The sequence below is a fragment of the Schistocerca cancellata genome, chromosome 2 (assembly GCF_023864275.1).
Source record: "Schistocerca cancellata isolate TAMUIC-IGC-003103 chromosome 2, iqSchCanc2.1, whole genome shotgun sequence".
In the NCBI taxonomy this organism is placed as follows: Eukaryota; Metazoa; Arthropoda; class Insecta; order Orthoptera; family Acrididae; genus Schistocerca; species Schistocerca cancellata.
In genome coordinates, this window is record NC_064627.1 from 548,351,120 (window position 1) to 548,366,631 (window position 15,512).

At 38.1% G+C, this 15,512-nt stretch overlaps 1 protein-coding gene across 1 annotated transcript in view; it reads right to left on the bottom strand.

Annotated features, from left to right (window-relative positions):
- Positions 1-15,512, bottom strand: part of LOC126162130 (mitochondrial dicarboxylate carrier-like) — a 70,318-nt gene that overhangs the window by 14,949 nt on the left and 39,857 nt on the right. Inside the window, exons 5-6 of the mRNA XM_049918424.1 lie at positions 14,224-14,431; positions 5,113-5,193 (exon numbers count right to left, since the gene is read on the bottom strand). Of these exons, the coding sequence (XP_049774381.1) occupies positions 5,113-5,193; positions 14,224-14,431 (289 nt within the window). The remainder of the gene's footprint in view (positions 1-5,112; positions 5,194-14,223; positions 14,432-15,512) is intronic.

Genomic DNA, 15,512 nt, shown 5'->3' on the forward strand with positions numbered 1-15,512 from the left:
TGCAGTTCTTGAGGGAGAGAGATCAGATAGGGATGGAACCTATGTCAATGGGAAATGTGTACGACACTTTCCTGACTCATGCCACTTAATCATGCGGGAGCTAATGTGCGGGTCAACTGTAATGGTAGCAAGAACATTAATTTCCACCTCTTCTGTTGCCACTTGTTTCCTTCTGTTACATTGTCTAGGTTTTACACTACCAATTTCACATAACTGGTTGAAGGGGTTGATAAATAATTGCCAAGATGGTTGATGTCTATTGGGATATCTTGCCACATTCACCATACAAGAATGAACTGCATTCTTCCTATATTCTCCATACACCATGAGCTTGTCAGCTATTTCTGCATTGGTGAATCCCATGATCCACTCCCAACCTACTGCTTGGATTGTCACACACTAACTGACTGTCGCACCAGTGTTTAAGAAGGGTAGTAGGAGTAATCCATCAAACTACAGACCTATATCATTGACGTCGGTTTGCAGTAGGGTTTTGGAGCATATACTATATTCAAACATTATGAATCACCTTGAAGGGAACGATCTATTGATATGTAATCAGCATGGTTTCAGAAAACATCGTTCTTGTGTAATGCAGCTAGCTCTCTATTCGCACGAAGTAATGGCCGCTATCGACAGGGGATCTCAAGTTGATTCTGTATTTCTAGATTTCCGGAAAGCTTTTGACACCGTTCCTCACAAGTGACTTCTAATCAAGCTGCAAGCCTATGGGGTATCGTCTCAGTTGTGCGACTGGATTCGTGATTTCCTGTCAGGAAGGTCGCAGTTCATAGTAATAGATGGCAAATCATTGAGTAAAACTGAAGTGGTATCAGGTGTTCCCCAGGGAAGCGTCCTGGGACCTCTGCTGTTCCTGATCTATATAAATGACCTGGGTGACAATCTGAGCAGTTCTCTTAGGTTGTTCGCAGATGATGCTGTAATTTACCATCTAGTAAGGTCATCTGAAGACCAGTATCAGTTGCAAAGCGATTTAGAAAAGATTGCTGTATGGTGTGGCAGGTGGCAGTTGACACCAAAGGTTGCGTTTCATTGGCATGACACTTAGAAGATGCAACAAGTCCACTAAAGAGACAGCTTACACTACACTCGTTTGTCCTGTTAGAATATTGCGGCGCGGTGTGGGATCCTTACCAGGTGGGATTGACGGAGGACATCGAAAGGGTGCAGTAAAGGGCAGGACATTGTGTATTATCACGTAATAGGGGGGAGAGTGTGGCAGATATGATACACGAGCTGGTATGGAAGTCATTAAAGCAAAGACGTTTTTCATCGCGGCGAGATCTATTTACGAAATTTCAGTCACCAACTTTCTCTTCCAAATGCGAAAATATTTTGTTGAGCTCAACCTACATAGGTAGGAATGATCATCAAAATAAAATATGAGAAATCAGAGCTCGAACAGAAAGGTTTAGGTGTTCGTGTTTCCTGCACACTGTTCAGGAGTGGAATGGTAGAGAGATAGTATTATTGTGGTTAAAATGGTTCAAATGGCTCTGAGCACTATGGGACTTAACAGCTATGGTCATCAGTCCCCTAGAACTTCCAACTACTTAAACCTAACTAACCTAAGGACATCACACAACACCCAGTCATCACGAGGCAGAGAAAATCCCTGACCCCGCCGGGAATCAAACCCGGGAACCCGGGCGTGGGAAGCGAGAACGCTACCGCACGACCACGAGCTGCGGACGATTGTGGTTCGATGAACCCTCTGCCAAGCACTTAAATGTGAATTGCAGAGTAATGATGTAGATGTAGATGTAGATGTAGACTAGCACGTTGCAATGCCCTCAAGAAGCACACAAGCACACTGTAAGCAGATATAAAAACATCATACCTAGAAACTACAACTACGCAGTTCAAATGGCACAAACCAGTGTCAGTGCAGAAACTTCTCAAAATACAGTATCTTGTAAATGACTCACACTAAAATCTTGCAACAAACACCACTGACATTCTAATCTACCCTGCTATTGATCAGTTAATGTCTATAGCCATTGTTCCATTTTACAAAGTGTATGTTTGTATAAAAAAATACCTCTTTTTAAGCATTATTACGATCTGTTTATTGGGTAACAGTATGAACCCTGACTACCAAACCATTCTATGAAAACTTCGTATCAATAGCACTTGCCATTTTCGCAATATTTGTCGTGCGAGTTTTAGGTGATTCACCCTGTATTACAAAGGAAATGGATTGTATCTTTTTCAAAGGCACCATCCCAGCATTTGACTTAAATGATTTAGAGAAACCATAAAAAACCTAAATCTAGATAATCTTTGCCGGTCCATTATGGACTGTGGATAAAAGAAGTTCATAAAATAAATGTCTACAATACGTACAGCTGTTGGTAAATTATTGTATCAAGAAATAAATCTAGATAGTCATGTGGGTTGTTAAAAACTGTTCAAAAGCCAAGATCACACAAAATATTTCTTAATTCAAGACAACTGGTTACAATAGTCTTAGTTGTCATCTTCGGGTCTTAAACATTTTGTTGTAGTAAAACATGATCATTTTACACTGACCTCATTCACAAGATGTCAAGTGGATAAAACTCAGCACATTATAAACATTTGTCACTGCTAAAATATTTAAAAACACACAGCATATTGTCCATATACATACCGCACAAAAAAAACCTTGCACCTTGTACACCTTTGAAAGTGGATTTGAACTGTTTAGTATGCATTCAGCATATGTAAACAGGTGTGCTTTTATGTACCACATTTGTATCATGTAACAGTCATCTGTGAGCAGTATGTATATGGACATGGCCTTTTGAACAAGCTGCTGTGTGTTTTTATATATTTTAGTAATGACAAACATTTATAATTTGCTGAGTTTTATCCACATCTTGTGCATGAGGTCAGCTCAAAATGAACATGTATTACTAAAAAAAATTTTTAGGGCTTGAAGATGACAGCTAACACTGTTGAAACCAGTTCTCTTGAATAAAAAAATAATTTGTGCGAACTTGGCTTTTGAATTGTATTTAACAATTAAAACAGTTCCCCTTCAATACTCTCATAATGAGAAAATTCAGTCAGTTGGATATTTAAAAGCCACTTCTCCAGTGTCTTAATTAAAGTAACACCTTCTTCAGTTACTTTAATTAAGTCAAGTAATATGTACTTAGTGTTGCATCATGTGCAATAAATAACCTTTATGTGAAACTAATCATCACAGGAATAATTTTCATTAATTTTTAGGAAATTAAGTTTCAAAAACACAGTACTGACAAATTTCCCTAGGTACTGACATTGCATGCTACAAGAGACTGTCACAATTCACGTGTTTTTCGATTAACAACAAGACAACAGTGATGCTTTTAGATCAATAGTAATTACACTCTATGTGAAAGATCTGTTGTGCTGAAAATGGACAAAGCCCAAATTGTGTTCACATAAAAATAAATAAATATTTAGCTGCAGCTGTTGATGTTTGCAATATGGAATTCCAAAAGTTTATTTTCTCGTATGTACATATCAATGCTGCTGTGCATAATGACAGTGGTAGTCAATGAATACAGAACACAACTAGAAATGAGGATGAGATTTTCACTCTGCAGTGGAGTGTGCACTGATATGAAACTTCCTGACAGATTAAAACTGTGTGCTGGACCGAGACTTGAACTCTGGACCTTTGCCTTTCACGGGCAAGTGCTCTACGAGGACTATGCCGAAAGTTTTTAGCAGCCCGTAAACTATAAGGCGGAGGGCAATGGGGTTGTTTACATTCGAAAGGGCAATGTTTTTCGACCTTGTGACATGGGCGCACAGCCCCTGGCTAGCGGTGATCCCCCCACAGCGCGGTAAGAAATCACAGGCTGTGCTGAGTCAGAGATGGTGCAGGATGGAGCTGTTGCGCCGCGACTTTCGCACCATGATTTTTTACGATTATAAAAAGGGTTTAAGTGCCAAAGAATGCCATTCTTCTTTGCTGCGTGTTTTTGGTGAAGCTTCCCCTTCTAGAGCCACAGCTGGAAATTGGTTTCGCGAGTTTTCGAGGGGTCGGCAGTCAATTGAAGATGAACCTCGTCCCAGTCGGCCAGCAACAGCTGTGACTCCTGAAAACATTGATGCTGTGAGGAAAATGATCAAAGAAGATCCACATCTTACATTTTGCAACATTGAAGGGACCCTAAATATTGGATCAACAGCAGCACAGACCATCGTTCATAGTCACTTAGGCCTTACTAAGAGATGTGCCCGTTGGGTGTCACATTCCCTGACAGAAAGCCAAAAGGAGGCGAGAGTGGACCAGTGTCTTATCATGCTCGAAAAATTCAATTGAGGGAAGTCCCAAGACACCTACAATATTGTCACAGGTGATGAAATGTGGGTCTACCATTATGACCCTGAAATGGAGAGACAGTCTTCTGTGTGGTGCTTTCCTGGGGAGGAACCACCCACAAAAGTTTGACGAAGTCGGAGCTCTGGAGAAAAGATAGTGGCAACTTTTTTCACAAAGATCGGGCATCTCACCTCTGTGACCTTGGACACATGTCGTACAGTCAATGCTGAATGGTATGTGAACGACTGTCTTCCAAAAGTCATCGCCACATGGAAGTCACAGCATCCAAAGTCCAAGAGTGGGCACCTTCTGCTGCATCACGACGATGCATCTGTGTACAGGGCTGCCAGAACGATGGACTTTCCGGAGAAGGAAAACGTGCGAGTGTTACCCTATCCCCCCCTATTGACCTGACCTGGCCCCCTGTGACTTCTTTTTGTTCCCTAGGACTAAGGAAAAAAATTCGAGGGCAGCAGTTTTCATCAGATGAAGAGGCCATTGCAGCATACTAGAGTGCACTAAGAGACATCCCAAAAGAAGCTTTTCTAAGTGGTTTCAGAGAATGGAAAAATGTATACATGCTAATGGAGAGTATTTTGAAAAGTTGTAAATGTTTTTTTGCAAATAATTTTTTTTTTCAGACATTCTGCTAAAAACTTTCGGCATAGCCCTCGTATCATCTTAGCTACACATGCACGACTCACAACCTGTTCTGGTAATAAATAGAGAGACAAGCTGAATATTCAAACAAACAGGAACATTCACTGCACCTTATATATTTGGCACAGTACCTTAAATTCTCCTGGTCGGGCATTCATAGTACGTGTTTTGAGCACATCAATAGGTTGAGTTAGTGTAGTAGCCACCGCTCCCTGTAAAAATGTAAACAAGAAATATTGACCGAATGATAACACAAGTACAATGTTGCTTGTTTAATACATTTTACAACTTTATGCATATCTAGAAAATATATATCATGCAGCAACAAAATGTTACCACATTTAAAGGAAAACACAAAAACAAACTGCACAACACACTCAAGCCAAAAGTGTAAAAAATTGTTTGTGGATTACAAGGGGTAAGGAGGAAGATTCAAGTTTAATGCCTCATTGACATGAAGGTGTGGGAGCACTTGCTCAGATGGAGGAGGAAAGCCAGTGCTGACCTATTTGAGGACCTCAGCAGCATTTGCCGACAACAATTTATGGAAAAACAGAAAATCTCAATCCACTGGCTGGAAGGAGCTTTGAAATCAACTCCTCATAAATACACACAAAGTGTCTTGAATATTGTGATACTGTGCTTGGTAAAGAAAACTACAGTCAACCAGTTGCAGCTGAGAATTTGTAGATGATGATAATTATTAACTTATTTCAGAAGTCCCTTCCCTGAAACCTCTGTATTTCACACATGAAATAACTCTGCTTCAAGGAAATGAACTGACATTCGGTTGAAACAACTGAAGTCATGACTTCCAGAACAGCACAAGTCCAGCAACCTTACTTCTGAAAAAAATCAATTATTTTTGTATATCTCTGAAAAGCATAGATTGCTAATCACCACATAGAGAAGACACTGAGTCACAGATGGGCACAATAAAAAGACTGCTATACATCTAAGCTTCCAGCCTTCTTCTAAAGAGGAGAACACACCCACATTAGGAAAAGCACAACTCTCACACAAACATGACCACTGCCTCAGCAGCCAAAGACAGTGGTCATGTGTGTGTGAGTTGTGCCTGCATCGATGTGTGTGTGTGTGTGTGTGTGTGTGTGTGTGTGTGTGTGTGTGTGTGTGTGTCTGTTACTTTAGAATATGGTGTTTTGGCCGAAAGGTCACATGTGTAGCTCTGTCCTTTTCTTGATATGTATGATACAATTTAGTTTATTATACTGACATTATTTCTCTCTCTCTCTCTCTCTCTCTCTCTCTCTCTCTCTCTGTGTGTGTGTGTGTGTGTGTGTGTGTGTGTGTGTGTGTGTGTGTTTCATATCAGTGAAACAGAATGAATGGTTGAAGTGTGAAAAAATATTAAAATTCTGGGTTTGTGATGTTTAGGAAGTCATTGTGTTCCAGATTGCACAACTTCAAAATAAGAGAGCCAAAAGAAAGCTAGAAGCATAGTTTATTTTTCTTAATGTTTTGACAACAGTGTGAACAATACATTCACACTTTTAATCTGGGTGCCAGACTTCACTTTTTGAGTTAGCATGTTTCTCCTTTTACATTCTGTGTTTCTCCATCAGTTCTCCAAAATATCAGTGATATTAAGGATCATCATCTGTTATGTACTTCCCAGCTTCCTTTACCTTGGGAGCTTTTATTAGTATTTCTTCTTCCTAAACACATTTAAGCAACTGATAATTAAGAATCCCTACCTGAAATGAAATGTACAGGTGATCATACTACATGCAGTATTGCTCACAGTCACTCTTTTCTTACAGTGCTCAATGATTTCTTATGCCATCACTTTACACTTAACTTCATTATTTGTAAGGTGAACAGGTACTTTCAGAGTGGAGAATAAGATTTTGTAATCTATGGTCATGCATTGCTCAATATCAACAATACTTATATTACTAGCAGTTTCCGGATTATCTTAACCCACTGATATGGTATGTAAACAGTATCTTGCTGTCTTTTCTTCAACTGTACATGGACAAAATCTCAATTACATGGCAAGTATGGATGGCTCTAGTTCAAGGACCTGTGCTGTTATCTACATCACTGCCTTTACAACATATCTCTAAGTCAAGAATTTTGTGCTGTTCTGAAGGTCAATGATACACCTAGCTTAGGATGACTACACTGACACCAATAACTTGTATAGTGCTACAAGTGGCCTTGTGCCATTTTGGAATTAATGACTTATATTGTTTAGATGCGGTTTCTGGAGTTGCATCCCACCTATACAAAAATCTGCTTTTGCAGATATTGCAAACTAATTACGGTCCAAATGGTAGGAATATATATCATGGAACAAAAACCTTCTCAGGAAAAATAATCTTAAGTTTACTCAAGAAAAAGAAGCAGTTGAAACAGCAGCAGCAGCAGCAGCAGCAGCAGCAGAAGACAACAACAGGACACTGTCTTTTAAAAAATCTCTAAAAATGAAGAGAGATGTGAAAGCTCTTAAAAAAGCAATCACCACTTTATACACAAAATGCTTGCAGGGTGTCGCAAAACAGTAAGGTCGTTGATAAATATGGCACACACAATAGAAACACCTATCTATTGTCAAAATACAAAAGCTAAAACATGATCTTCACAAACTTAACTTCATACAGGGAAGTTATTCCTGCAGGAATTTTTACAATATAGATAGTCCAGACCAAAAGACAAATAGAAAGAAGGAAGTGCCATGAGGAGAGTAAACGATGAGCTGGAAAAACCACTGCATTCATACTGAAATTTAATTCATTGGCACTGTCAAAAGATACAAGGGCTACATTCATTTGTGTTGAAGTGAGAGGCAGCATCTTCAACATAATAAATATTTTAAACATCAGAATGTCCTGATAGAATAAACATATTGTACTCTATCAACTGTCGTAAGAAACCTTCAACAAAGAGGTTCCAAAAATCTAATCCCACAGCCCCCAGACATTTCCTCTTTCACAAATTTTTGTACACACAATGTAGTATTTTATTTTCTTACCAACATTACAAGAAGTTCAGCTGTTGAGGTCCTCCTCCTATTGAAATAACTGTGTCTTCTGAATATCTGGCAAAACACGTACATCTAACATTGCTTTGGGACAATTTTCCATCAATGATCTTTTATTATGCATTGGTTCTCTGTCAGAAAGTGTGGAGAGATAGGAAGACAAGCAGTTATGTAAGAGGAAAAAAGGGTATAAGAAGATTCTAAACTGACCTCCTGACTAGTTAAATTGGATGCTGTGCAGGCAGCTGGGCTCTGTTCAATATACAAACAGTATCTGGAAACAGATGGATCACTTTAGAAACATGATCCACCTGTCTGTCAAGTCCACAGTAGTCTTGTGACCAATCAGAAAGCAACATGTTCTCTGGTGAAGTGGAGCTGCTATGTATGTGACACTGCAGATACTTGATGGAGAGAACCTGATGCCATTTGGATGCTGAGAAGAAATACCAAAATATTATTAATTAGAGGTAGATAATTTTCCAAACTTTACCATCCATTCACTGACTGTGGAAAACAAATCAAGTTATACAGTAACAGGCAGAAGCAGCTACTGAAGATACTTCTGTAAAGTATACTAACAACCAGTTTCCACTAACACTAGTCCATTCACACTGCAAACTAAAGGCAATTACTTGAAGATTGTATAACATTAAGTTGCATTTGTTACAAAAATATGGCACAAACAGAAACATCAAAGTAATGTAAAGCACTGTAATTAATATTTTGTGTTGTTGAAACTGATGAAAATAATTTATAATTCCTCTTTTAAAATATTATGTAGTATTAATCCTGTTATAAAACGGATCAACAAACAAAACTACCACATATTTCTTCTTGCAGCTTTATTATTACTTCTACTCTCAAAGACATAAAATGAACAGTGTGTTTAGCTATGATTCTGAACATCATCCCAATCCTTGTCAATCTCAAGTGGGACGTCCTATTGCACAGTACAACTAATATTCCTGTCACAGGTATCTTCAGAATTAAGGTTTGCACTATTCCAGCTCTCTCCAATCATCTTTCACTAATGTGTACACTCTTCACATGTGCCTCAGCTGTGTATCTTCCTGTAAGAGAACAATATTTCCCACTCAGAATATGAAAGGTTTCTTGTGAGGATTCTGGGCTTCACGATGGTATCTTGAGTTCCTGAAGACATTCTTTCTTCCATCTCCTTATGACGTAATTTTGCAGCATTTTTCTTTCCCTCACCTCTTAGCAAAGATCCTCCAATATAATGGGTTCAGGACGAGCGGGAAATGTGGACAGGCATTCGTCAGTTAAGAAATGGCTTGGTGTTAGTAATACTGAATCAACCTGTGTGATTGGTAGCAAGTTGATGGTGGCTTCTATCTCCACAAACAAAGTTCTAACTATGAGAAAAATGTTCGCATTTGCAAATATTGCTGAGTTTTGGCTGCATTATGCATTGGTGCCAACGAAAATTTGTTCACAGGCTGGGACTCAAACATGGATCTTCCGCTTGACACAATTTGTTGCCTTGCCCGCCTCAGCCACTCTAACACACTCCCCGGACCAACCTAAACTTCCACATGTCACAGTTTTCATCTACATCCTATACTTGCATATACCATATCGCCCGAATTACACGATTTTGTCTCCATAACAAGAAACCATGTTTCATTTAATTTCCTCATATCAATCAGCACTAAATAGAATGCCTTCAACAGCTCCTTAGTTGTCATCCAAGTATCCTCAGAGGAAGACGTGTCTGTCAGTACTAGAAATTGAAGGTTTTCAGTCTATACAAGACTGAAACCGCTCCAAAAATGTAGATCACTTCTCTCTTTCTGCAGAAAATAGCTCTAATCTGATGGCTGAAAGTTTGATGGTAAATGTCACAGGTAATTGAGCTGCCATAGCACCTGAGAAACTAATGCAAATGGCAGGTGTGCAACCAATGAAGGTAAACTATCTACAGTCTTTCTAGTTGCCTTCAGAAGTGCCTTCCTGAGGTGTCGATATATTCTTCACACTTCATGACATTGGCTCCATAGTCCATGTTAGAAAGCAGACTCTGGATTGCACTGTCAAACAAACTCGAACAATCTATGGTCTCTCCCAGATTCATCCAAAAGCACCCATGGTCTGTATCTTTGCTTCTCTCTCTTTCATCAGTTGCTGTAATGAAGCATGTTATTAGTGTTCTTTCAGTCTTTCATTTCCTTTTCAAATTTCACAGGCATGTATCTGTACCTGTTTCTGTCACAGTGTCTTTAACTGCCACTGCATGCAGAGTATCAAAGAATATAGTACTAAGAGCTGTCACAGATGGAATTGTCTCAGATTACCATTATTTGGGAACAGCCAAAGAATGTAGTAATATGAACAAATAATAGATTGCGTTGCTTGCAGTTCAATATTTTATAACCTTAAACTGTCACTACTTTTACTATTAATATTCCAAAATAGCAACAGTAGAGTGCATTCAGCCCATGAATGAATTGCACAACACTTGCAGAGCTTATTCAATATACATTTGCCAGAACACTAAAAAGTACTATTCTAATGATGTGCCAATGTTATGTAACTGCACACTGCACTTATATATTCTGTTTCTTCTCTTATCTCAATTTGAGGACAAGGAAAGTGCAGAAAACACTTTTTGTCTTGCTCCAGCACTTCCCCTCCAACACATAATTAGTTCCAGGGTTTTGACACCTTTTTATGTGTCATGAATTGACAAATAAGACACTGTGTGTCTTTTCTTATGGCATTATTATCTCTTCTACCATCAAAGATATATTCTGGAGATAAATGAAGAACAGAGTATTTACTTACAATCCTCACCATCCAACCCTCCCCCAACATATAAGCTACAAGCTGGAGTGATCTACTACTCTATTTGTCACATTATTTCCATTTCATTTCATGTATTAGCCTAAGATTTTTTGTAGTAATTTGTGTGTGTGTGTGTGTGTGTGTGTGTGTGTGTGTGTGTGTGTGTGTGTGTGTCTGTGTGTGAGTTAGTGACACAACAAAACTCATCACACCCAAGTTGTTTCCTAATATACATATATATAAATAAAGTAATCTAGAAGTAATTCCCATAATTAGCAGTGTGAATAGATTAGCACTAGTTACAATCTGGTTTTGGTATACTTTACAGAACCTGTCTGCAGAGGCTGCTTCTGTCTATTAATGAATAACATAATTCAATCTCCGTCCCTAAAGGTTCTTCCTCATTATGGTTTTTTTGGGAAATGATATGTTAATGAATGAATGAATCTGAATGGTTGAATGAACCACAAAGACACCTGAATCATCTGTTAATGAAAAAGTATGTGTTGTAATTGTCTCATCCTCCTACACCAACAAGGAATATGATTTCTTACAGGTCTCTATGGATATCAACCATGAGTCAAATCATACACTATGGGCAGCACTTCCATCACTCTGCTCTCACTGTGAGTGGTGCCACAACTTAGAAACACACCCATGATATACTTCATGGCAAGTGGCATACAATGGTTGTCTCTGGATGGGCTTAAAAGGAGCTGTTCAGTCCCAAATATCTGCATTCAGCAATCGCTTTGAGGGAGGGATACAAAATCTCAGTTCATTGTTGAGTACAATGTGTCGTCATTAATTAGCAGTCCATGCTTCCCAGTCATGGCACCATTCCAAATGCAGCCGTTAGTGTTGTGGTTTTAATGGCAGCCGAGACATGGGACAGTAATTCTATAGTCTGGCTGTTGCTTGTCTCTGAGCAATTGCGTAGGATGACACTGTTTGTAGCATTAAGTCCATTACTTGTTCTTGGATGGCAGGTGCAGGTGAAAAGAGGTCATGATGTGCTTGATGCACAATACAGCTATCTTCCATTGTGGTTGTCAGGCATGATCGAAGGGAACCTTGGCAATGAATATGCCTGTCGTCACATTCCCATGCAGTCCAACATTGGGCAACTGTTGCATCTGAATTCCCCAAAAAGCTGATACTGCATGATTCAACATGCAGGACAAATGGAGACTGACAATTATGACCTTTCAAACTAGGCTAGATTCTGATAATGCCATTTCACATGAGTACATGGAATTTCCAAGTTCTTCACAGTGGTCACTCAACATCTGATGCAGTTCATGCACCTTATATACCCTACCAAGCCTGGTAACTACATTAAACACACATCACTAATGCACTCTGGTCACCACTGTATTTGTCACAGAGGATCACAATTCTGAGTAATGTACATGATGAACTCTGTGTACCTGTACACAGTTACATCGTCATGTGCCCAGGTATATGTATGTGCACTCCATAACTCTGAAAAAGTGTTTACCCAAGGCATACAAAAGTTCTGTCTTGTTTATGTGCCTTTCGACTATAAACTGTCTGGTGAATGGTTACTTTTATTCCCAAAATTGTTTAAATAACTTCCTATTACTATATAAATATACCAAACAGAGAGAAAATCAGTAGCCCTTAAGAGCAAACTAAAGATTAAGGTAACAATGACAATATCAATAGCCTACATTTTTGCTCTGATTTGTTTTTAGTTGTCAGGACAACTATTTGAAAAGATGACCCATTTTATGCTTTAAAAGCATCCCTATCTAGGGTTCAGACTGGAATTTTATGTACTGGTGCAATAGGTGTTGGGCAGGAAAATGCAAAGCTCCATTTATTCAAATGAAATTCAAAGAGGTTATCTCAAGCACTCCTGCTATAATTTATCAGAATATTCACACTCTGGGATGTAAATTCTACTTAACATTTTTGTTCATACTAAATATGTTTTGAATTTAACAGTATGTAGACAGCTGATAGAATTCTATGTAAAGTAACATAAACGTTTAGTCTCAAGTATCTGACTAAAACAGCATTCAACTAGTGTAAGAGGAAGAATGGCTTTTTACGTATTATTATTTTGGAAGTAATTTACACATGTGAATGGATCAGAAAAGTTTTCTGGTCAAGCTGACATAAGTCATGAGGCATGATTTGATAAGCATGCTTATTAGCAAGAGGCCTCTCACAAGGAATCATCTCCAACATTCATGTGTTGTGACTTCTGGAATCTGCAGAAAACTCAAACCATGATAAGCAGATACAGATCTCAGCAACAGTCCTTTCTAATGCAATTTTAGTGTGGTGATGAAAGAGTTACCTCATTCCACATGAAACTCAAAGTTCTCTCAACTGTTATTATTTTTATTTATTAATGATTATGTATAAGAATAAAAGCCATTTCTAATACTTCAAAATATGTCCAGCAAGTTACTCAAAAAGCAAAAGAATGGAACTCTTCCTAAAGCAGCACACCAATCATAACAGTATTGCCTAGACATGCAGGCTATTATCTATAACTATCAATGTACAGCTATACAGCAGTAATACATAAATTTACAAGTATTTAATTTTCATAAGGTGCTGGAAACCAATACCACACACTGTCAAATAAAACAACATATTCCAATGTTATAAGTTTTAAATCTTGCTATTACAATTAACAGATTTATCATTTTTTGGTATGGTTTCATATGGACACCCCAACAAAACGTTTAAATAAAACATTACATTAACAACACTAAACAATAGAAATAGAATAACTACAATATGGAAAGGATGGACTGCTAAGTCGCCGACAGGCACAGTGAAAAGAACACTAGAAATATATAAGCTTTTAGACAAAGTCCCTTATCAGAAGCAGACCTCTCATACATTAACACTGCAACTACTCTGCATTCAGGCTCTGGTGACTGTAGGCAGTAGCTTGTCCAGGTGATTTGTTGTTCTGTGAATGTGTGATACTTCTAAATTGCATTTTTTTTTCAAAGAAAATGCCTTTTTTGCATGCTGCACATCGACATTTTTATTTTTATTTATGCATCCAGATGCATTTTGCCTTTTTTACAAGGCATCTTCAGTTGGTGAAAAGGCGAAACGAGTCTGGGTGCATAAATAAAAACAAAAATTTCGATGTGCAGCATGCAAAAAAGGCATTTTCTTTGAAATATCTGCAATTTATATACAGCTGCTGCGAAAATGGCCACTACAAGAAATGTGAGAGACTTCTACTTCTGGCAGAGGACTTTGTCTGAAGGACTATATATTTCTGGTATTCTTTTCATTGTGCCTGTCTTCGGCTCAACATCTCATCTATGTGGTGAGTAGCAATCTATGCTTTCCATCTTGTATAGAAACAAAAAGATGGTTTAACTAATATAGAGAGACAGAAATGTCAACTCAGATATTATGCACTCACCGCCACAATGCTTGCTAGGAAGTGGGTGCTAATGTTGTCTTTGAGATCTAAATAATACATTAGCATGCCTTTGCACTGGTCATAGAAAGTTAGTTGACCCACAGTCATCAATATCGATCGACCAGTAGCCATAGTCGCTCCTGAGAAAAGTCCACGCATGCCTTCTTCTTTGTATATGCGTGCCAGCCCGTCAAATACATGTCGATAACTATATTTGCAAACAGAGCACAATGAAATTGCATTCTGCAAATAAGGTACAATATTAAGAATTTTAGATTAGAATACAACCACATAAAAAGATGATGAATGAATGCACAATTCATCAGCAGGAAAATAAACAACTTCACATACAAAACCACACATTCTTCAGAATTTAGTAACCACTAAATAAAAGAAAGTAACAATCATTAATAGGTCTACTGTCATAACTGCAGTTTTACGATACAATCATTACTAATTTATCATGACATAAACAAAATTAGTGTTCATAAATTCAATGATTGTTCACAATTTAATACGACTGGCACAAAAAGAGAACATTGTGCACCCATACAAATACTTTCCTCCTGCGTTAATCTTGCTGACAAATAATATAAATCCTTCTGAAACATTTAACAGAGAACTATTGTGAACGTGGCCCACAAGTTACGAAATAACTAACTAGCTAACAACAGATCTGAATTATTCAGCAAATGACTTATCATAGTTGATTGTGTGAGATTGATTGCACTCTAAGTTGTGTGGTACCCCACATAAAAAAAAAGAAAGAAGATAAACTTCATGAATTTGTTGTATGAATGTTGATGCTTATGAAAAGTGAAGAACTAAGAGAACTCTTGTGGTCTTACTGCAATCAAAAAATATGAATCTTATAATTTTCAGATGCTAAGTCAGAAAATAGTGTTTCGTGTTTATATGTTTAGGTATTGTGCCTCCTTCATTAAGCAGAAATTCACACACTGTTCGCTTTATGTAAAACCATAACATAGTCCAAAGTTATTGCGATAATATTGCTTCCTGCTTCCCAGAGAGTTTGGATACAGTTATAAATGTTCTATTTTAGTGGATTACATTACTGTTGTGTCCAGCCTTTCTTTTTTGTGATAACACTTTTCCCTTAGTTAAAATTTCCAGGTTGACATACTGTGGTCAATATATGAAACTATTTTCTGATGTTTCATCTCTGACTGCAGGAGACATCTTCAGAGGTAAAATGGCCACTGCCTGCAGTAATGCAACTGCTTTACCACAACTTCCGAATGTTATCACTATGTACCAATAGCAGCTAC